At 55.8% G+C, this 22,709-nt stretch overlaps 1 protein-coding gene across 1 annotated transcript; it reads left to right on the forward strand.

Annotated features, from left to right (window-relative positions):
- Positions 1–757: 757 nt before the first annotated feature.
- NATD1 (N-acetyltransferase domain containing 1) lies at positions 758–12,933 on the forward strand. Its single transcript, XM_056136653.1, has 3 exons — positions 758–885; positions 8,403–8,521; positions 9,786–12,933. The coding sequence occupies exons 1-3, from the start codon at positions 780–782 to the stop codon at positions 9,900–9,902; spliced, it is 342 nt and encodes a 113-aa protein (XP_055992628.1). The 5' UTR covers positions 758–779; the 3' UTR covers positions 9,903–12,933.
- The last annotated feature ends 9,776 nt before the right edge of the window (positions 12,934–22,709 follow it).

Below are 22,709 nucleotides of genomic sequence, written 5' to 3' on the forward strand. Positions count from 1 at the left end.
GGGCCATGGGAATCCTGTGTGTTCTCAAACGAGTCCCTGCGTCTCCAGTTCTCCCATACGAGGAAATAATTGGAGGATCTGTAGGGACACTTCCTGTCCTCTTTTGCGGGGAGGTGACTTTTCACCCCATCCCCCAAAAGCGTCTCAGGATAACCCTTTCCTAGTAGCGCCGGTGAACATGGGCCCATGGCATCCGTTTGCCCAGAGGCCCAGATCTCGTATGCTCTCTTGAAAGTTTCGAGCATACCTATTTTTCAGGCTGGTGATGAGAAATTGCACTGCGCACTTCCTGGAGCTTTGCCAATGCACAGACCCTTCCCAGAACAAGGGTGGCCTGACGACCTTAGGTGGCCTTGGTGACCCTCATGGGGATTATTCGAATTTCCCCACAGAGTGCTCCATCCTTTTGAGAGGGGGCCCTTGCAGAAATCCCCAGGCCACTTCTGGGCCAAACACCGAGAGGAGGAAGAGTGGCCGAGGCCCCCCGGGCGCGCACGCGCGCGCGTGTTGTTTTGTTTGGAAGTGCGAGTGCAACGCTGCCGCCGAGGCGCGCGGCCCCTTTAAGAGTCGGAAGGAATGTATCAAAACAAAAAGGCGGCGCGCCCAGTGGCTGCGGGCGGCACGTGACCTCACAGCTGATTTCCTGGCCCCCCCCCTCGGTTTTTGTTGCTGCCGCCGCGGCGGCCGCCGCCGAGTGTCAGTTCTAGGCTCGCCGCCCGCGGTCTCGGTGCGGGCGCGCTGCCCCCGCGCCCCGCCGCCCCCCGCCGCCCGGCTCGCAGATGGCGCACTCGGCGTCCGCGGGGCCGCTGGGCGCGCTGGAGCCCGGCTGCCCCATCCGCGTGGAGCACGACCGCCGGCGCCGCCAGTTCAGCGTCCGGCTCAACGGTAACGCGCGGGCCCGCCCCCGCCTTTTGTCTGCGGCGCCGCGGGCCGGGGCCGGGGGCGGGCGGGGCGGGCGCGCGCGCGCGCGGGCGGGGCTGCGCGACCCCCGCCGCGGCCCTCTGGGGGGACCCGCACCTGCTCCGCGCGTGCCGCGCCGGGAGCCGCGCGGAGGGGCCGGGCCGGGGCGGCCGAGTAGTCGCGTCGCCCCCAGGAAACTCCGAGACTTTGGCCAAGTTGCCGCGTGCCCGGGACTCAGTTTCCCCGGCGCGCCTCGGGGAGTGTCCAGCGCCTGCCGGGCGCCTGGTTTTGCCCGGCTGCCCGCCGTGAGGATCGGCGTAAGGTTTGCGGCACGTAGTGAGTCCTGCGAAAGGTGGACAGAGCGGTGTTTGCAAAGGCGAAAACCAAAGTCAGATCTTCGTTTCCTGCCAAAGAAAGGTTCCACTTTCTTAGAGGCGTGATTCTATTTTCTCTTCCCCCACTTACACGCCAGAGAAATGCTTGTTGGGGTTTTTTTGTTTGTTTGTTTTATTTTGGGGGGTCTGTATTTGAGATTCCAGTTAACAGATCAGAACAAAACAGAAAACCTACAGTGGGGAGGGGGAGGTGGGGAAGGTGGAAAATAGAACTAAAGAAACCTTACCCCTTCTGTGTTAATCACTTCCCTCGCTCCCAGCCTGGTTCCCTCTGCCAGTGGGCAACCCAGAAAGGTGCCTCAAGGCCACCGTGCCCATTTCTGAGAAGGCCCAGGAAGGGAAAGGCCCCCCTGAGGTGTAAGGTGGGCAGGACTGGGACCGGGTTGTTTCTGATCTGATCCAGAACCATACTCCCCCCCCCCCCCCCCCTTGTATTTGGCTGGAGTGACCGGGGCAGGGGCTGGGCCTGGGGCTTTGCTCAGACCCTTCTGGGCTCTGCTGGGCGTTGAGCCAGACTCCGCCCATCTGTCCCAACAGTCGGGAGATGTGGGCCTGCGGGGAAGGAGCGACTTGCCGGCATCTCCCAGTTCCAGAGCTGAAAGGCGGCCAGCTGATCCGGCACAAGCTCCTTCCTCCTGAGAGTTAACCAGCCGGTCCTTAAGTGTGCATCGCCACGTGGGCCCGGCTGGCCATGACCCTCAGGCCAGATTCTCTTTTCTGAGAGTCCAGAGAAACTTCTGGTTCCTGAGGGTGCTCAGCAGGCCCTTTAGAACTCAGTCACAAGAGAAAGGGAATGTTTGTGGTTTTCTTCCGTCTCTTCCAGATGCGTCCAGCCCCAGTACGCCTTTTCTTGAGGTGGCAGTGGTCAGGGCTGGACATGCCCATTCGTATGTCTCAACTTGCCCCCTTCCAGAATTCACTGCCCAGCTGGCTAACTCTTAAGTGGACTGAGTGGGGGCAGGGCAGTCCGCGAGCGAGTGAGTGCAGCAGTGAAGCTGCTTGCCAGGCTCAGCCAGCCACAGTCTGGGTCCCAGCTCTGCCGTCTCACACAGCTGGGCCGGGCACCCCAACAGGAGTTGATCCCTGAGCAACACCAGGTGTCGCTTCTAAACATAAATAAAAGTTAACTGGGGATTTGCCGGCCGTGCGTCAGGCACTGGTCAGGCCTCAGTCCTTGTGCTGCATGCCAGGAGAGCACCGTGCAGCCAAGGTGATGGTTGCGGGAAGAGGGAACCGGTTTCTGGTCTCAGTTCTGCCAGCACTGGGACCTGGGGATCTCCTGCATTGCAGGGCAGACCCTGAGGCGGGTTCATTGTGTCCATTGAGCGGAACCCAGCAGGACAGAGAGATCCAGTGGCCCGGGGCTGTCCCACGGTTGTGTGCCAAGCTGTCCCCATGGTTGAGAGGCTGAGAGCTGCCAGCAGGCTCGGGTGCTTCGTGAGGAGGTGGCTGGCTGTGTGCCAGGCGGGGCCTGGCATGTCCAGCCACATGATCCTCCTTGGGTGTGAGTAGGAAAATTGCTATTCCCATTTTACAGACGAGGCAGAGGCATGGTGGGGGATTCTCTACCCCAGAGGTGGAGGAACTGGGATGCATTCCATGGGACTTTAGCACCCGCATGTGCCCAGCTGTGTTTCTCGGTGCTGGGACTGGCAGGCCTGACTAAGCTTGGGCGGAAAGAGTCTTAGAAAATGTGAGCCTTTGGGGCCAGAGTGATAGTACAACAGTTTAGGGCACTTGCCTTGCACACAGCCAACCTGGGTTCAATCCCCAGCATCCTTATAGTCCCCCCGAGCCCCACCAGGAGTGATTCCTGAGTGCAGAGCCAGGAGTAAGTTCTAAACATCATCAGGTGCGGCACAAAATCAAAACAAACATGTGGGCCTGGGAAGAAAGCAGAACAGGGACTGTGTCGGGAAAAGGCTCCTGTTCCCATTCAAGTGTCTAGGCACCGCCCTGGGTATGGTATGACCCAAAGACCGGAAAACCGAAAGAGGGCAGGGAAGGGAGCTGGGGGGGAATGAGCCTTCTGAAGGTGGAGGTGCAGCAGGTGCAAAGGCCCTGTGTTTCTCCACCGTGTGTCTGCAGCAGCAGGGAGTGGAGTTGTAGAGGGAGGAGGATCATTGCACAGGTAAAGGTGGGAGGTGTGGGGCATCTCCAGGAGCTGTTCCAAGCACTTGCCTTTGACTGAGAGGCAGACACTTGGAAGGGTCTGAAGCAGAGTTGGGGTGGAGGATACCACTGGCTTGGCTTTGCAGAGGGGATAGGAGCAGGGAGATGGCCATCTGCTCGCCCGGGTAGGGAGTGCAGAAGACTCCAGATTGAAGGGGAGGCCGTACTAGGCTGGTGGGGAAACCAAGGCTCACAGCAGAGGGGACTGAGCTAGATGCATGCTCCCGCCAGCAGCCTTTTCTTCTGTCTCCTGCTTCCCTCTCAGCTGCTGCCAAAACACCCTTGTGGGGGGGCCAGGCAGGTCCAGAAGCCGGGTGCTTCCAACACCCCTGACCCCCTTGCAGCCAGGAAGACTGAGCACCCCAATAGGAGTGGCTGTCCCAGCCCAGCCCGGCCTGGTGCCTGCAGGACTGAGGGGCCACCTGCCCCAAGCCCATAACAGTGACCTCGCGAGACAGGTGTCCACTGAGGGGAGCGGACGCTATCCCACCTACCTCCCAGCTGTGAAGGGCGTGGCCTCACACAGAACTCTCCAAGCCCCCATACGTGGCCCTCCCAGAGCCAGGATCCAAGCACTGTTGCTCGGGAATGCCAGTCCCTGCACCTGCACCTGCACCTGCTGCCCTCAACTTGCTTCTCTGCAGCTTCCCAGTACCCAAGCAGCTCACTACTGCCCTTGGAGCTGGGGACTCTGTGTCCCTGCTCCTCCCACCTACCAGGAAGATGGTTTCTTTTAATTTCTCTTTTTCAGGGGACTGGGTACGCATGACGGTGCTTGGGGGCTCCTTTTGGTTGATGTTGGGGGGGATCGTGCAGTGCCAGGGATAAACACGCAAAGCACGTGCTCCAGCCCTTTGAGCCCTCTCCCTGGTCCCGAGGAAGACTTTTTTGGTGACCCCTTCCCCCGATGGCTTTCTGGGGCCTTTGGCTCTGGCAGGGGCAGAGGAGAAGGTGACTCCAGATCCCCATCTCGGGGGAGGGTTTGCGGTTGTCTCAGCATGCAAGTGCCCTTGGGCACATCGGACACCTGGAGAGCGGGCACATCGGACACCTGGAGAGCTGGCCCATCACTCCTGTGACTCCCCCCACCCCCAGGGCCAAGCACTGCCCCTCTTCGCCAGTTTGACACTTGGGGTTCTTGGCTACCCCCAGAACCCAGCCCAGATCAGAGACTGGGGTGCAGTTTAGTGATGTTCTTGGGGCCAGATTCTGGGGATGGGGTCACCATGTGTCAGGGACCTGGGACACCCACTGACCCCACCTCTACTGATGCCCTCAGGAAAAAAATATTCGGGTCACCTTTGAACCCTGAGCACCAGCCTTGGGAGAGAGTCCCCTGCTGCGAGCAGAGGTCAGAACTGAGTGTGTCTCTCTCTTTGTGCAACTGTGTATTTGTGTGTGTGTAGCAGCCAAGAGGCCGGTACCACTATCGAGCTCCCAGGACAGGCAGGAGCTGACCCAGCGTCTGCAGGCACACATGGGGGGCCGCGGAGTGGTCGCCAGTGGTCAGGTTACAGACCCAAGTGGGTCACTGTGTTCTTGGACCTGCCAGTGGGTCGGTCAGAGTGTGAGAGAAGACAGAACAAGAGGATGGGCATCTCGGCCTGAGCGTGGGGTTGGGGGAGGGCCACCTGGGAGCTCCCGCATGTGTGGGAGGGGGATGGTTGGGCCACGGTCAGGTGCAGGCAGTTGGAACTGCGCCTTGTCCTCAGGCCCTGCCCAGGCCACAGACCAGCACTTCTACTCCAGCCCCTAAGGGCCCCGATTCCTCCCCAGGCCCATGTGGGGCCGGGCAGTGGGGAGCAGGTACCCCCCTCTTTCTCAAACTGACCCCAGCAGCAAACCACCTTCTCAGGTGAGCCCAGACACTCCAACCTCTCCAGGCTCTTTGCTCCCGTGTCCCATGTGACCCAGCGCTCACAGACTGTGTGGAGAGAGCGGGGCTGGGGAGGCACCGGACCAGCCTGGAGACCCCCAGGACGTGTCTGGCACAGAGACGGAGAGATTGTTTGCGGGGCAGATACTTCTTGGATGTGTCTGCCCTGGGCAGGGCTTAGGAACATGGCAGCGACCGAATCTGTGTGAGAAGCTCAAGGGGCTCCCCAGTGAGGACCCCAGGCCTTCTCAGGATGTGTTCTTCTAGGACCCAAGAGGTTATCCAGGAACATTGGGGGCTTGGGAGGGATTGGGCCACACCTGGCGATGCTCAGGGTGACTCCTGGCTCTGTGCGCGGGGCTGTCTTTTTGTGGTGCTCACGACCATATGTAGTGCTGGGGACTCCAGCTGGGGTGGGCCTAGAGAAGGGCAGGTACCTTGAGCTCTTACGATCTGTCCTGCCCCTTACAGGAGTATCAAGGGGGTGAGACTCGTGAATAGAGGAACACTAGCTGCTTTGCAGGGGCCTGGGGCCCCTCCCTGCTGTGTGTGGATGATGGTAGGACAAAGGCCAAGGTCCTCTCAGTGGACTGTGACCTGACCCTGGGTCCTCCAGCATGCACCCTCCCCAGCAGCCTTCTTGCTGTTCCTGCAGTGTGCTGCCTCAGGGCCTTTGCAGGTGCCTCTCATTCCCCTTGTCTCCTGTGCTCATGATAGGCCTCCTGTGCTCTCTCCTCTGGGTTGTGGCCTGCATGGCCCCCCTTCTCTGCTCCCTTGACTCCAGCTCCTTGCTTACGAGTCTGGCATTATGTATAAGGAGGATGGGCCCTGCAGAATGCTTCTGTCCAACACAGAGCTGAGGCGTGGTGGAGTAGGGATAGATTTAACCCCGCTGCGTCCACACAGCAGTGAAATTTCCAATGTGTTCCTCATGTTTGGCTTCTGTAGCTGCCTCAAGCCCCACTAATTGCCCTTCTCCTTGGCTCCCTCCACTGGGGGCAATTGGTCCATTTTGTTCACCTCCTCAGGTTTGTCACTCAGAATCCTGCCAGTCCCATGGAGATTTTGAGTAACTCAGTGGCCAAGTAACTCCAAAACTCTGTGCCTGGGAACGGGGCCTTCACAAGAGCCTCCCGGTCTCTGCTCCCCTGCATGGACGCAGGAGCTGGGCTGGGCAGGGAGCAGAGTGGCCAGTGGGTGAGAAAAGTGGCAGCATTAGGCTCCAAGGAGGCGACTGGGGGCTGGGGGGCAGGACTGGGCACCTGGGTGGGTCTTGGAAGGGGGTGGGCTTTCTGGGAAGAGGGAGCGGGGCCAGACAGGAGGCAGAGGGCTGGGCCCCATGGTCACCTGGACTCCCATGCACTGCCAAGCTGGACTTTAGTGTCCAGTGTGGAACAGGGTGATGGGCTGTGCCTCCCTGGGGGTGCTCTGGGAGGAACCCCAGCTGAGGTTGGACCCCCTCTCTGTCAGATTTTCTCAGAGACCTTCATCTGTCACTCTTTTCTGCTTTGACACAGGTGACAGGCTTGAAGTCCAGGGACCCCAAAGAACAAATCCTTCATGGTCTTTTAAAGTCAAAGCAAAAGAGATGCTTTTTTTTCTCAGGGATCCCTCCTGGTGGGGCCCAGGAGACCATATGGGGGAGTCAGAGATTGAACGTGGTTGGCCCCATGCAAGGCAAGGACCTTGCCCACCGTACTCTCTCTCTCTCTCTGCTGGCCCCTTTTTTGCTTTAAGCCAAAAGGGGATTGCTTCCTGAAGAGCAGAGAAAGATGTGGACATTGGTGTGCCTTTGAAGACCAGCCACGGGACCTTTGCCCAGCCAGTGTTATTTTTCCACTTCCCTACAGTGGCCTCCCGCTCCGGGTTTCTCATAGGAGGGTCCCCTGACCACTGTTGCTGAGTGCCCGCGTCCCCCCAGCTCCGTGGGGCTGGCCTCACTCCCTTTCACTTTTTCAGCTGAGTTGCCCGCAGTCTGCCTGCTGTACCCAGAACACTGGCAGCCTGTCCCCCTCCCTGCCCCAGCCATACCCCGTCACCACCCCCTTGCTCTCCCTGTTCCTGCCCCAGGCTGTTCTCAGAGCACTGGGGGGGCCATGAGAGAAGGATCAAGCTGGTGCCCGTGACCCCTGGTGCCCGGCCCTCCAGGCCACAAGGCTGTCCCAGCCCGGCCCCTCCCGTCTCTGCTCAGTCACCCGGTCCGCATTCCTGCCTCAGAGCTTTTGCTTCTGCTTTGGTTCCCTCTGCTAAGACACCAGTTCCCCAAGGCCACTCCTCTTCAGGGTTCTCTGTGTCTCAGCAACCCATCTTCTGCCCCTGCTGTGCCGTGAACTTGTTCTTCTGGTCTGTTCTCAGCCTCCCCTTCATGTGCCTTAATTTTAAAAAAAAAATTGGGGGGGCCATACCTGGCAGTGCTCAGTAATCACTCCCAGCAGCTCATGGGATCATGTGGGATGCAGGGGATCGAACCCGGTCGGCCACATGCAAGGCAAGTGCCCTACCCGCTGTGCTGTTGCTCAGAGCCTGCCTGTGTCCCTTCTATGAGACTTTAGACTTCTGTGCTTGCAGTGTCCCTGGCACAGTGTCCAGTCCTGGGGCTTGTTTCTGGAGAGGAGTAGGTGAGCCGGACGAATAGGTGCATGGAGGGGTCGGGCTGGCAGGTGGGAGAGAGTGAACCCTGCTAGCGCAGTGGAGGACATCTGCCCAAGCAGGAGTCGGGTCAGGGGGCAAGGACAGCCCTGTCCTCCTCCCTGGGCCCAGGGTCAGTTGCAGGCTGGGCTCTGACATGTCCATGGCAGTCCATTCACATATCCCGGCCAGCCCCTTTGGTTTGTGGGGGTGCCGGGACTAGCAGTGCCTCCCCAAACCACCTCCTCACTGATCCCTTGCGGCAGGAATGTGACGTTGCCTCCCCACTTTCTGAAGGAGGAAACTGAGGCACAGAGGGGTTTCCCGAGGTGCAGCCCCATCGGCCTGGTCACAGAGGCCAGCCCCGCCCCAGCCCCTGCCTGGCCGGCCCCCAGCCCCTGCGGCCTCACCCGTGCGCCTCCATCCCACAGGGTGCCATGACCGGGCTGTCCTGCTCTACGAGTACGTGGGCAAGCGCACCGTGGACCTGCAGCACACCGAGGTCCCTGACGCCTACCGCGGCCGTGGCATCGCCAAGCACCTCGCCAAGGTAGGTTGTGCCCCCGGGAGCAGAGTGCCAGCTAGTGCCAGGCATGGCTTTGCCCTCCCCACGCTCGGCATCATGCTGTGTCCTGGGATGGAGTACGTTGGCACGTGCCCCTCTTCACACCCCCAGCACACCCCAGAGAGAGGGGCAGCCTGGCACTAAGAAGGGCCCGAAACCTGCTGGGGCCGCTGCTCCTGCCGGCTGCCTGCCTTCCTTGCCGCGGCACGGGTGGGTAAAGCCCTGGCCACCTTCTCCTTTCACCCAGGTGTGACCAAGGAGGATCCCCTGTGGGTCACTGCAGGTAAAATTGGGGGTGGGGCCTCCCCACTTTCTCCCTGAGGAGCTGCTGCCCACCCTGCCCAGGTCATTTGGCACTTCCCTTGGCGTTTCCACAGCGTCTCCTCTCCCATACCTGCGGCTTGGGCACGTACACTGGACCCTACAGGGAAGGGTCTGGGGGGTGAGATGGACCAGGCTCAGGGCAGGACAGCAGGTGACAAAGACTTGACTCAGATTCAGAGGAGCCAGACCCTTCGCTGCCGGGCGTGTAATAAGTGTTCAGGTCCTGCTGCCTCGCTTCACCAGGCCGGCCAGCACGCCGGGCGTCCTCCAGGGGCCTCTGAACACAGGCACCCAGGTTTGTCCCCCTGTTTGCTTTCGGGAGCCTGTGACAACCAGCTATGGCGTACGGGTGCAGACGGGGCTGAGGTCGGGGCCAGAGCAATCCGGCAGTGGGTAGGGTGTTTGCCTTGAGAGCAGCCAACCGGGTTTCTATCCCCAGCATCCCATGCAGTCCCCTGAGCACTGCCAGGGGTGATTCCTGAGTGCAGAGCCAGAAGTGACCCCTGAGCATCACTAGAAGTGACCCAAAAAGCACCCCCCCCCAAAAAAAAAAGTAGAGAGGAAGGAGCTGGGCTTCTGGCGAGCTGCTGTTTCCATGATATGTGGAAAGGAAGAGCTGAGGGAGGCAGGAGGAGGCCAGTTGGGCGGGCAGGGCTCCCCAGCCAAGTCCTGCCCGGTCCCATCCTGCGCCTCAGAGGTGTGCCTTACCTCCTCTGCCAGGGCAGCTCTGGTGGTTCTGTCCTCACACTGGGTCCAAATGGGCCTGCTAGCTCTCTAACATGCTGTGTGGTTTGGGGCCACCTTCTAGAACTTTCTGCCTTCATCTCCCCAGCTGGAGGAGGGGGCGTGCCAGCGCCTCCCCGGGAGCTGAGGTTCCAGGTGGCACCCCAGGGTGCTGACGCTGTTTCGTTCTGCCCCTGGCCAGGCCGCATTGGACTTCGTGGTGGAGGAGGACCTGAAGGCCCATCTCACGTGCTGGTACATCCAGAAATACGTCAAAGAGAACCCCCTGCCACAGTACTTGGAGCGCCTGCAGCCGTAGCCCTGCCACGGAGCCGAGCGCTGAGCCCAGACCCTTGCTCAGGCCACCACCGGCCAGCCGGCGAGCTCTCAGGAAACCTGGTCCCACCGGGGACGGACTCGGAGTTCTTTTGTCAGGACGCTGCTCTGCAGGCCCTGGAGGCGGTGGCCGGCATGGGCATGCCCCCACCACTGTGGCCCGGGGCGGGGGCCTCGCTCCGCAGAGACACGGCAGAGCCCAGTGTGGCCCCAGTCAGGCCCCACCTGCGGCGAGCCCCCTGTCTGGGAGCGTGAGGACTGACTCGGCCCTGCCCCCCACCGGCCTACCAGGTCAGCCTCCTCCTCTCTGCAGCTTGGGATGCCATTCCCTGAGCCCAGAGGAGCAATAAGAAACCTCGTGTGCCAACTTCACGGGGGCAGCGCGCCAGGCTGTGGCTGCCACCAGTGCTGTCCCGCCCCTTCCTCCAGCTCCTGTGCTCTGGAGCCCACAGCACACACACCCCCACCATACACACACATGCATACCCAAGGGGGGGCGCACCCCTCTGTCCGCTCCAGGTCGCCCCCAACAGCCAGGAGCCAGTTCCAGGGGCAGCCTGTCACCAGTGTCCACCCTGCAGCTGAGCTCCCCCAGAGAGGACCCTCGGGACGGGGCTGGGGCTGGCTCCCCTTGGAAAGTGCCCTTGCCTCCCTGTGGCAGGACGCTGAGCATCTGCAGAGCATCTTTCTCTTTCGGGGTCAAGTTGAGGCGGGGCTTTTGTCACCTGTCTGGGCTCCGGGTGTCACCCCCGCTTCCGCCTCGCCTTCCTGGTGAGACCTGGGAAGTGTGCTAGCACCCCTTCATCGGTGGCGCTGACCTTTCCGGGGGCCCTCCCTGGGGAGAGCTGGGGACCAGGGTCCTGGCAAAGCTTGTGAGGTGCGCCCTGCTGGTCTGGAGCTGGAGCTGCCTCGGGGCTGGGGGCTGGGGTGCTGGTTGCCCAGGCGGTGCCTCCTGTTCGTGCTGAGTCACCTTTCCGTTCACCTCTTTGTTCTTTCAACACTGACCCCACACCCCGAGGCAGGTCACGGGCCCCCACCCCAGACATTGTGCACACGTTTTCCTGCCTCGGGCAGGGACACTGAGAGCCACACAGATTGGGGCCTGGCCGGCTGCCTGCTGGGAGTGCCCCGGCCCAGTCACCCGGCAGCGTCACCCACCCCCTTCCTGTCCCAGCTCCTCTAGGCCTTCCCTGGCCTCTGGGAGCCGGGTGCCCTCCCACCCATCCTCCCCACGGTGCTCCTCCGCTCTGTCGGCAAAGGGCTATTGCAAGATGCCATAGAACCCCCGGGCCGTCCCTGTTGCTGGGAAACCTGGGACAGGAGGAAATGGCTGGAAAGAGGTGAGTTCGCTGCCACGTCCCTTCCTAGGCTGGGGCTGCCCCATTCCCGGTGCTGCTTGAGAAGAGAATGAGTCATAGACCCCAGACCCGGGCCCCCACTCCCGGCTAGCCCCCACCCCCCAACGTCCCCACTCCCGTCCCAATCTGTCAGCTGTTCATGCTGGCCCCAGGCAGAGCAGGGCGCAGTCCTGAGACCTCCCTGCTGCTCTGCTGCCGCGTGTCCCTGCGGGGCAAGTGACCCAGTGCCAGGAAGCCCTTGTGCATGGGAAGACACCCTCAGCAGCGACAGGCCTACAGGCTGACCCCAAGTTAAGGCGGAGGGGAGCGTCCCACTTCTCTCCCCTGCACCTCTGGCCCTGCAAACTGTGTCTGGCCGCAGGTGCCCCCGCTCAGCCTAGCACGCGAACACAGTACTTGAACTCGAGGCACAGGGAACTCGGGGATCCTGTGTGGCCCCAGGCCAACAGACAGCTCGTCCCCAGTTCCCGGGGGTGGCCCCCAGGCTCACCTCAGGCTGCCTTAAGACGCCTCCTCCTGCTCCAAGGCCTCGGCCACTGCAGGCCCCACTCCACTGCAGACGGCTGTCCATCTGCGCCCCACAGCCTCGGTGCTACCCCGCCTGGTGTCCCCTCACCCTCCCGCTACTCCCCTCAGAGGGCCCAGGCCCTCCTGCCCCGTCCTGCTCCCTGAATGTCCCTTCCTTGCCCCGTCAGGCTCAGTGGCAGCTCATGTGCCTTTCCTACTCGGGACCTGTCAGCGTGGGGTCTGGGCCACGGTGGCCGTGCTATTCCCCCACTGGGCTGCTGTGGGGAGTCCCCTCCCCCCACTGCCTGTTCTTCCCCACATCAATCCAAGTGACCGAAGGAGACTGAGGCCAGGGTGTGTGGCGGAAGTGGGCGTGGCAGCTGTCATGTGTCCATGGTGAGGGGCATGCCAGGGGCCGTGGTCCTGGCCATCCTGCCCAACCACGTCCTCTCCTCACAGCATGACTCCTGCCACGGGCGCTGTCCACCTGCAAGGCTGCTGGGTGATGTCACAGGGAAGAAGGGGTGGCAGCTCGTTAGGCCTGGTATGAGGCAGGGGATGCCCTGCACAGGTAGTGGGAGGCCCTGGAGCCCCACGGGGATGAGCATGGCAGGTATGTGGGGTCCCAGTTCTTCGTCCTAGTTTTTCAGGTGCAAAGGACGGGGTGTCACCGCTGCAGTCCCCACCACAGGAAGGCAGCGGGCAGGGTCCACGCGGTTTTCCATCCTCTCAGAGCGATGCTGTGTCTGCGCGCAAGCACACACCTGGGCATGTTGGGTGGTCTTGGGTCCTGGGCTGCCTTCCTACTCGCTGGAAGACAGAGTGGCCTCTGGCTCAAGAATAGTGGCCGGTTGAGCGGGCAGTGCCATGCACGCAGGGAAGTGGTGCCCAGAATTGCCTGACCTCGGCGCACATGCAGTTTCCTTTCTCGGCTCAGGCCTCTGGCCGGGTTCCAGTCCACACTCATGTCCCCTTTGCTATTCTCAGGGTCCCACTCCTTCTAAACCCCATTTCCTGAATTCCACATGGGAGGTCCGGTGAGTCTGTGAATCCAGTTAGTCACTCTGTGACCTGCGGGGTCCCGGGGAGGCCCCTCTCAGCATCGTGGTGTCTCAGCCGCAGGGTATTAAAGAGACTGGCTGCCGAGACGCCTTGCGGGTTTGTGCCTGTCATTCGTGCCGACTCCAGAGCAGCCGGCCACACCCACCCTCAGCAGCCTCGGTCTCCTAGATGTGGTGGGTGGGGTCTTGCCCAGTGTACTTAACACCCACAGAAGCTTTCAGTGGTATGAGCCTTCGCTGACTAGCTTCTGTAGCAAGGGGACGTTTCTGTGTGCCCGTCCAGTCCAGACAGAATGGAGCCCCCAGGCTGCCTTGTTGGAAAATGTGAACAGCTTCCCGTTCCTGGGATTACCAGCTGCAATCAGGCAAACAGAAATTTGAGTGTGTCAAACAGAGGGCAGCTGGGATGGAGAGAGTAGGGAGATATAGGTACCACTTTTTTTTTTTTTTTTTTTTTTTTGCGGAGGGGTGGTGGCGTATGCCCAGTGGAGCTCAGGGCTTACTCCTGGGTCTACTCAGGAATCACTGCTAGCAGGCTCTGTAGACCACATGGGAATACCAGGGATCAAACCCGGTTGCATGCAAAGCAAACACCCCACTCTAGCCCCAAGGTGCTTGCCTTGTCTTACAGCAGACCCCCTGTTGATCCTGGCACTACATATGGTCCCCAGACCACTGCCAGGGGTCACTCCTGAGCACGCCTAGGTGTGTTCCAAACTCACACCCAGCCACACACACACACACACACACACACCACGAGTTAATGATCAAGGACTGGTTACAAAAGCACCCAAAGGACAAGAAAAGCAAAGGCTACTGGGACAGGAAGCTGCCTTTGATGTAACTGTAGGAATGGGATGCAGCGCAGCCGACCTTGGTGCCTGAACCAAACCCAGGAGTATGTGACCCCTGCTGCCATCATCACTAGCACCACCCCCAGATCCAGAAGCTCCCAGGCTCCCACCAGTGCCTCCCACAGTTAGAAATGGATGGGCCACTCCTGGGGAGGGTCTTGAGATGTGAAAACAGCATCTGATTCTTACAGGCACGGGGAGGGTGCTCAGGCTGGGTGTCAACACCCGCTGACCGGCCATCTGGGTAAACTAATTGGGAATATCTTTGCCTGCTGATAAGGATATCTAACATGATCCCAACCCACCTCTGCTCATCCATTTCTGCTGGAGGCTGAGGTGAGCACAATGGAGAATGTCAGTCCCAAGCTAGGCCACTCAGCCTGGCCACTAGACACCACAGCTCACCTTTGAGGCCTTTGGCCATCACCTGCACCACTGTGATGGGCTGGTGTTGTCAGAAGTATAGCAGTGCAGAGGCTAAAGGAATAGTACAGCAGGTGAGGTGCTTGCTTCGCATGTGCCTGAATCCGGTCTGATTCCCCAGTACCCCAGAAGGGAATCTAGCAAGACAGACGAAGAGGAAGAGATTACTGGGTGTTCTACCCGCAGTCTAGGCCAGGAATCCAAGTCATCTGTCTTAATGTCTCAGCGTGTATGTGTGTGTGTGTGGGGTGGGGGGTGGGCAGGGAAGACTGCACCTTCCTTCTCTGGAGGCTGAGTTGCTCAGAAAGCCAGCCCCTTTGTCACAGTAAACACCTGTCATGTATTCAACAAGAATATGAGGTGGCCAAAGGAAATGAGGTCATCTTCATGGGACCCACAGTTGAGGGGAAGGTGCGTAGTAAGGCTCCAGGCAACAGGATCTGCCAGACTTGATTCTGGGAGCTCTCAACTGATCCCAAGCACCACAAGTGCTTTTGGGACACAATACAGCCAGAGGCGAGCATCACTGAGGGGCGAGCACCACGACAGAAAGACGTACAGTTTCACAGCCAGGATGCAGGAGCATGGTATGTGTGAGGACGTGTGTGAGCATGGCATCACCCCGGGGAAACACCACAACATAACTGGGCCTCTGGGCTAGAGAGAGAGGACAGTGGGTAGGGTGCTTGCCTTGCACACTGCTGACCTTGGTTTGGTCCCAGCACCCTGTATGCTCGCCCTGCCAGGAGTGATCCTGATTGCAGAGCCAGAGCACTGCCTGAGCACTGCCATGTGTGGCTCCAGAATCCAAACTCTGCCTCAACAAAGAGTGAGACCTGGTGTGTTTGTGTACCAGCATTACTGCTCAAGGAGCACAAACTTAAGTGGACACCATGACCCAGAGTGCAAGCACCACAACCTGAGATGTCACCTTGTCAAGGACCACAGCCGTGTGTGTGTGTGTGTGTGTGTGTGTGTGTGTGTGTGTGTGTGTGTGATTTCCCCAACTCCCATCTCAACAGCAATGAGAGAAAGAGGGAATTTTTTAAAGCGTGTGTGGGTGAGACGGGGAGGGGGCAGATTGGTGTTTCCAGCATGGGTAGACTTTGGAAGGAGTCGTCTCCCAGCCCTGCACTGCAAAGTTCCAGTAACTTCTGACCTTTCTATCCACCCTATTTCCACCCTGTATGTCTCCCTGCTATCCTCAAGCACATAGGGTCACTCCCACCTCAGGGCCTTTGTACATGCTGTTCCCTCTCCCCATACCTCTCAGGACTCTCACCTCCTTTCCCAGATGCCACCTTTCTTTAAATTGCTGCCCCTACTCCTAAATTCCTTCCTCTAGTTGCTTATTTCCAGCCTTGCTTCATCTCATGGTCTGGACAGCTGTTCTCTTTGGTCTTGTTTATCATTGTCTGCTGGAGCATTAGCAATACGAGGACAGGAGTTTATTTTCTGTTTTGTTCACTATGATATCCCCAACACTTTAGTGCCCTGCACATGTTCAATATTCAAATATATTTGTTAGATGGATGGACAGATGGTCAAGAAATCTGGCAGGATGGATGGGTGGATGGACGGATGGATGGATGGACGGATGGATGGATGGATGGATGGAAGGAACTGTGAGGGTAAAGAGGGTTTCAGGGGGCTAGGGGGAACATGCCATAGATCCAGGTTTGATCCCTGGAAACCATAGTCCTCTGAGCACTGCTGGGAGTGACCCTGACTCTGACAAACCAACAAAGTACTCCAGAGAGTTGAGTAGACTGTGTAACGCGAGCATTGGCCTGGCAGGGAAATTGCTCATGGAATCTTAAGGCTGCCTGTGAGTGAGGTGGGAGCATCAGACTCAACCTGGAGAGGTGGGTGGGGTCCGGTGATTAAGAACTGTGAGGTGTGGCTGAGACTGCAAACAACATCTCACTGCTCTTTGCAGCCTGTCCTGGCTAGCCTGGCCCTAGATGTGAGTAATAAGTGGTGGCTTGTGTGACAATGACGCAGGCTCCCCAGGGCTCTCTGACTACAAAATTTCAGTGCACGATACCACTTATGCAGGGCTTTGGGGCAGGTAACTGTATGACTATACGGAATCTGGGACCCTGAATCACCAGCTGGAAAAAAGCCATCGCCTGTAACATCTTATGTTTGTTTGGGGTTCTGGCTACACCCAGAAGTGCTCAGGGGCTCCTCCTGACTCCATGCTTAGGGTCACCCCCATCAGAGCTCAGGAAATCATGCAGTACCAGGGATTGAACCTGGGACTCCTACAGGCAAAGCAAGCTCTCAGTCCTTTAGGCTATGTCTCTTGCCCTCTGTGGTTGTTTTAGCATTTGATGATTTAGTGGGTGTGTGTTAGCACAAACAGGGCACCATCAAGTATAGCATTTCCATCACTTCAAACCTGAATTATCTTCCAGGTTGGCTTAGTGTCCAAGCATCTGGGCGCATGAACAGTAATGCTGGACTGTGGGGACCTGCAATCTTTCCCTGCCCACCAGCTCAGAAAAAACACACGGCTCTGCCCAACACCACTCAGTGTGCCCTCAATCTCAGCTAAGCACTGGAGGTGTGCACCAGGACCTCATGGTCAGGAGTTGTCATCTGGCCCACTCCTGAACAACAGAGCTGGCTTGTGGGTTTCCAAGAAGTGTGAAGGTGCTAAACAAAAGCAGACAGACATTAAAAAAAAAAAAAAGGAAGGGAAAACTATCGACCTATATTCTTGATGACATAGATACAAAGATTATCAACAAAATATTAGCAAACCAAATCCAACAATACAGCAAAAAGATCATATACCACGATCAAATAGGATTTATCCTGGGGATACAAGGATGGTTTAATATATGCAAGCCAAACAACATAATGGACCATATACATACAAAAAACTTAAAACATAAGATCATATCAATAGATTCAGAGAAAGCATTTGATAAGATCCAACACTCATTCATGATTTAAAAAAAAAACTGTCGGCACATATGCTGCCCGAGCCCATGTGCTGCTTGCGCCCACATGGCCGAGCACATGTGGTGCCCGAACACGTGTTGCCCGCATCTCCCCTCTTGAGATGTGTACTTTCATGCTTCTGTGTCTAATGCTAGGATGTGTGTAGGGGCTCTCTCTCTGCCCTTGGAGAAGCCCGTGTTCTCTCTTCAGTACATTACTCTCACTCTCTCTCTCCCTCCATACCTAAAAATCCTCCAAATAAAATCTATTTACTTCAAAAACAAAAACTGTCAATAGGGCCTGAAGGCTAAGGCACTCGGCTGAGTTTGATCCCTAGCATCCCCTAATTCCCCCAAGTACTGCCTGAGTACTTACTAACTGAGTACCTGAGTGCAGAACCAGGAGTAACTCTGAGCATTTGGGTATGGCCCCAAAACAAAACAAACAAAAAACTTTTACAAAGAAAACTATAAAACAGGCATTTGCCTTGCCTGCGGCTGACCAGACCGACCCGGGTTCAATTCCTTCACCCCTCTTGGAGAGCCCTGCAAGCTACTGAGAGTATCTCGCCCGCTCAGCAAAGCCTGGCAAACTACCCATGAGTATTTGATATGCCAAACACACTAACAAGTCTCACAATGGAGATGTTACTGGGCCCGCTCAAGCAAATCAATGAACAACGGGAGGACAGTGATAGTGACAGTGACAGTGAAAGTGACACACAAAGAAATAGCAACAAATCCCCTCTTCTTGGATTAAAGAGGGGCTGGAGCGATAGCACAGTGGTAGGGCGTTTGCTTTGCGCGCAGCCAGCCCTGCCGTGCCAGCTTCAATTCCTCTGCCCCTCTCGGATCCTGGCAGTTACGGAGAGTATCTCGCCTGCATGGCAAAGCCTGGCAAGCTACCCGTGATGTATTCAATATGCCATACACAGTAAAAACAAGTCTCAAAATGGAGACGTTACTGGGCCTGCTTGAGAAAATCGATGAAAAACAGGAGGACAGTGCAGTGCTATGGATTAGAGGAATTTAACATTGTCAAAACAGCAATCTTCCCCCCCAAAGTAATGTCGGTGGGTCCCCCAAAGTAAAGACAGTCACTTTCTCCCCATCTGCCTCTGCCATCTGTGACCCAGGGTTACTGGGTTCTTGTCTTGCTCACAGAAAGGAATGTCAGGAGTAGACAAGCAGTGAAGTACAACAGATTTTATTGGGGGGTGGGGCTTGAGGTGGGGAGGGGGAGAGAGAGAAAGAGAAAGAGAGAGAGGTACTCGAGAGAACGCGGGGGACTGGAGCGATAGTACAGTGGGTAGGGTGTTTGCCTTGCACGCGGCCGACCTGGGTTCGATTCCCAGCACCCCATATGGTCCCCCGAGCACCGCCAGGAGTAATTCTGAGTGTATGAGCCAGAATTAACCCCTGTGCAACACCGGGTGTGACCCAAAAAGCAGAGAGAGAGAGAGAGAGAGAACTCAGGCTTCTCTAAGGGCAGAGAAAACCCCTAGACACATCTCAGCATTAGACACGAAAGCATGAAAGTACACATCTCAGGAGGGGAGATGCAGTGCACCCTTCCTTTGTTCAAGGTGGCTTTATAGGCTCTTCTCAGGCTGTCTTGATCTGAAGTCCTGGACTCTTCTCTAGATCACATTTTAATCAGATTAAGGTAGAGGTCAGAGGGTTTGAAGAACTTCATCGTGTGGGGTCCAACCTCCTCAAGGTAGGCCAAAGGTCTTATCAGTTCTGTTTTCTGTATCCACAGGGTGAAAAAGTCTTAGGATTTTCCTCCCAGAAGTTCTGTTGACCTAAGTTTCATTGCTGAGGGCATTTCCCTGTCTACCTGCCTACATCAAAAGCACTATACAAATGCAATGCAATCCTTATGAAAATACTCATGGCATTTTTGGTGGGTGGGGGTGTTTAAAACTTTGGACCACATCCAGCAGTGCTCAGTGCTTACTCCTCTGTGCTCAAGGATCACCCCTGATGTTCTGACCCCGCGCCAGGCTGTCTTCACGGGGAAAATTTGGAGGGGGCGGGTTCCCTCCCCGCTCCAAGCAGCACCCTGGCAGCCGAAAACCTCCAGAACCCAACCGCAGCCATGCTCAAGGCCACTTCCCACAAGCTCAGACTATCTGATTCACCTATGAGGGAACCTGCAGAAAACCCAGGTATGCAGGACCCATGACTGAGAACTCCAAACTTGCCCAGAACGGGACTGGGCGTCCTCCCCAGGACCCCAGTTTTCCAATAGCTTGGCAGTCACACCCACAAACTGCCCTTGGTGCCATGTAATTTCATCAATGGCCAAGATCCAGAGACTGAAATAAAGCTCCCAGGAGAGAGCAACACAGAAAGTCCTGGAGCGACCAAAAGCAACAAACATTTGTTAGGGTTTAACATACATTCTTATAATCTCTTATATAAGGGCTTAAATGGCTCCAGAATGAAAAACAACAATCTTCACACACATTCCTCTTATGGTGGTGGGAAGGTGCATGGTGGTGGGATTGGTGTTTGAATATTATTGTAATGAACTACTGTGAACAACTTTATAAAATATATATAAGATCACCCTTGGCAGGGCTTGTGGGCCATATGGAATCAAACCAAGGTTAGTGCAAGGCAAGTGCCATGATGTTTTTTAAAGACAGAGATCAAGTGCTATTAAAACTATATGGATGATAGCACAGTGGGTAGTGCGTTTGCCTTGCACGCGGCCGACCCAGGTTCGATTCTCAGCATCCCGTATGGTCCCCTGAGCACGGACAGGGGTAATTCCTGAGTGCAGAACCAGAAGTAACCCCTGTGCATCACTGGGTGTGACCCAAAAAGCAAAAATAAAATAAAATAAAATAAAACTGTATGGAATAGTAACAACCTCCCCTGCCCCCCACCAAAATGCCAAAGCAACCCTAGGGAAAAGGAAGAATAGAGACTTCCATTTCTCCTCTTCCAACTGTACTATAAAGTGTTAATAATCAAAACAGTGTGGTTCTGGAGTAAGAACAGAGTCAGATCAATGGAATAGAATTGAGAGTCCATAAACACAGTAACAACAAAGTCTCCAATGGAGACATTACTGGGCCCACTCGAGCAAATCGATGAACAACGGGAGGACCGTGATATAAACCGTGATATGTACGAAAAGTATAATTATCAATTTTATAAGTCCAAGTACTTAAGATGTTAAAAAAAAATAGAACTGAGAGTCCACTTGATCACTTAACATCGCGTTACTCATCAATTTGCTCGAGCGGGCACCATTAACGTCTCCATTTGTCCCTGTCACGTGCTAGTGTAGCCCAATGGCGTTTGCTCATTCTAGGAATACAAAGAGCCTCAAACCAATCGTTCAGGGTCTTGACAAAGAAGTCTGACCATCTTGTAGGTGGGCGGCCATGTGATCTTTTGACATGAGGAATCCACTAGGTAATGGCTCTAGTCCAGCGGCCGTATCCAAATCTCATTATGTGTCTAACCCATCTGATTTTCAATGCCTTGGCAAATGAGACAGCATCCCTGATTCTTGACCTTCGATGGAGGTCGGAACTCCGGATTCTTTCTCTCATTTGAGTGAAGCGGGTTACTCCAAGCATAGCTCTTTCAATTACTCTTTGGGAAACCCGAATAGCATTCTCACCCTGTTTTTGTAGGCCTAAGTTTCTAAGGAAGAACAGTGGAATTAAAGAGATGTGCTTGGAGCTGGAGTTTCTTCATCCTCTTAGCTATTTCTTCAAGGCTCTTGAAGGTGTTCCAAGATGCTCTCTTCCTCCTACGCAACTCAGGTGCCAGGTCATTCATCATGTTGACTTCTCGACTTAGGTACACATAACTCTTGCATTCGGAGATGTTCATTCTGTTGAGAGTGAATGGAACTTCAGGAATGAGACCATTTCTCATAAACATTGTCTTCGTGAGATTCAGCTGTAGTACAACCTTTCCACACTCATGGTTGAAGTTGGCCAGCATTTGTGCCGCTCAGCTGATGTTTGGTGTTATGAGAACAATGTCATCAGCGAAGCAGAGGTGGTGTAGTTGCCGACTATCTATCTTCACTCTCATTCCTTCCCATTCCAGTCATCGCATGACGTCCTCAAGGGTGGCACTGAAGAGTTTCAGTGAAATGGTATCATCCTGCTGAACCTCTCTCTTGACATGGATGATCACTTCTTTGTAGAATGGTGAGATCTTGGTAGTGAATCCATAATACAGCTCACGGAGGATCCTGATGTATTGAGTTTGAATGCCCTGTTTGGCTAGGGCTTCGATGACTGCTTCTATCTCAACAGAATCAAAAGCCTTTTTTAAATCAATGAACGTTAGACAGAGTGGCATCTTGAACTCCCGAGAAGCCTCAATGAGCTTGGTTATCGTGTGGATATGGTCGATGGTGCTGAATCCTTTGCAGAACCCAGCTTGCTCGCATGGTTGTCCTTCATCTAGTGTTCTGCCAATCCTATTCAGGATGACGCGAGTGAACAGCTTGTAGATGACAGACAATAGGCAGATCAGGCGATAGTTGCCAATTTCGTGGATGTCTCCATTCTTATACAGTAGTACAGTCCTGCTGGTTTTCCACTGGGATGGAACCTTGCATTCAGACAGGTAGCATGTGAAGAGCCAAGCCAGTGTATTGATGAGTACTGACGGCAATGTTCTTCAGGTGTTCAGGTCTGACCTTGTCTGGGCCAGGTGCTGTTCATTTCTTTACCAACGAAATGGCGTGTCGGATTTCGGAAGGGAGAACGTTGGGAATGACATATCCATCCTGCGGAATTTGGCATGTGGGCAGGTGGACGTGGCTATCGAAGAGATCTGAGTAGAAGTCATGGATAATCATCTCCATTGTGCTTCTGGAAGATGTGATAGATCCATCAGGATGTCGGAGGGCAGTCATCTTGGTCTTATAGTTGGCGAAGGACAGGCGGGTGTTGTAAATGCTTTTCCCAGCTTCTGCCACATCTGCCAGTACTGTTGCTCTTCTCTCTTTGAGGTCTTCCTGCACTGCTTCTCTGCACTGCTTTGCTATCTCGGACATTCGCTTGCGGTTGCCTGAGGCTTGCGCCAAGCCACATTGGCGAATAAGCTCAAGACTTTTCAAAGACAGGTATATTTTTGTGGCTATCTCTCTCTCTCAGCATTCCTCACACAATCATGCAGGTTCTGAACCAGTCAATTGTATTCCTCATCATTGTTGTCAATGATGGCATCTTCCCATGTTGCCGCAATAATGCCAAAGAGCTCCCAGTTGGTGGTCGTTCTGGGAGTTCTCTTCTTAAACTTTGCAGCACTTTCTCCCCACTCCATGAAGTAGAATTTTGCACAAAGGAGATAGTGGTCCTATCCCATTTGGAATTTTGGGACAACAGCGACATCAGTCAGGAAAAACCTTGATTGAATATGATGTGGTCAGTTTCATTGTGGAATCATCCACCAGAAGACTCCCAAGTACAACGTTTAGATTCAGCCTTCTGGAACTGTGAGTTACCATGGATGGTCTTGGTCAACATGATGAACTCAGACAGTCTCTCACCCTGTTCATTCCATTCTAGACCATGGGTCCCAGTGTGGAGTTCTTCAGCTGATCTTCTTGGTCTTATCTTGGCATTAAAATCACCAGCAATGATATTGTA

Source organism: Sorex fumeus, unplaced genomic scaffold, assembly GCF_029834395.1.
Source record: "Sorex fumeus unplaced genomic scaffold, SorFum_2.1 ptg000122l, whole genome shotgun sequence".
Taxonomy (NCBI): domain Eukaryota; kingdom Metazoa; phylum Chordata; class Mammalia; order Eulipotyphla; family Soricidae; genus Sorex; species Sorex fumeus.

Coding starts and splice junctions, on each gene's coding strand:
- NATD1 (XM_056136653.1), top strand. CDS start 780: ATGGCGCACTCGGCGTCCGCGGGGCCGCTGGGCGCGCTGGAGCCCGGC. Junction 886..8,402: donor GTTCAGCGTCCGGCTCAACG/GTAACGCGCGGG, acceptor TCCATCCCACAG/GGTGCCATGACCGGGCTGTC. Junction 8,522..9,785: donor TCGCCAAGCACCTCGCCAAG/GTAGGTTGTGCC, acceptor GCCCCTGGCCAG/GCCGCATTGGACTTCGTGGT.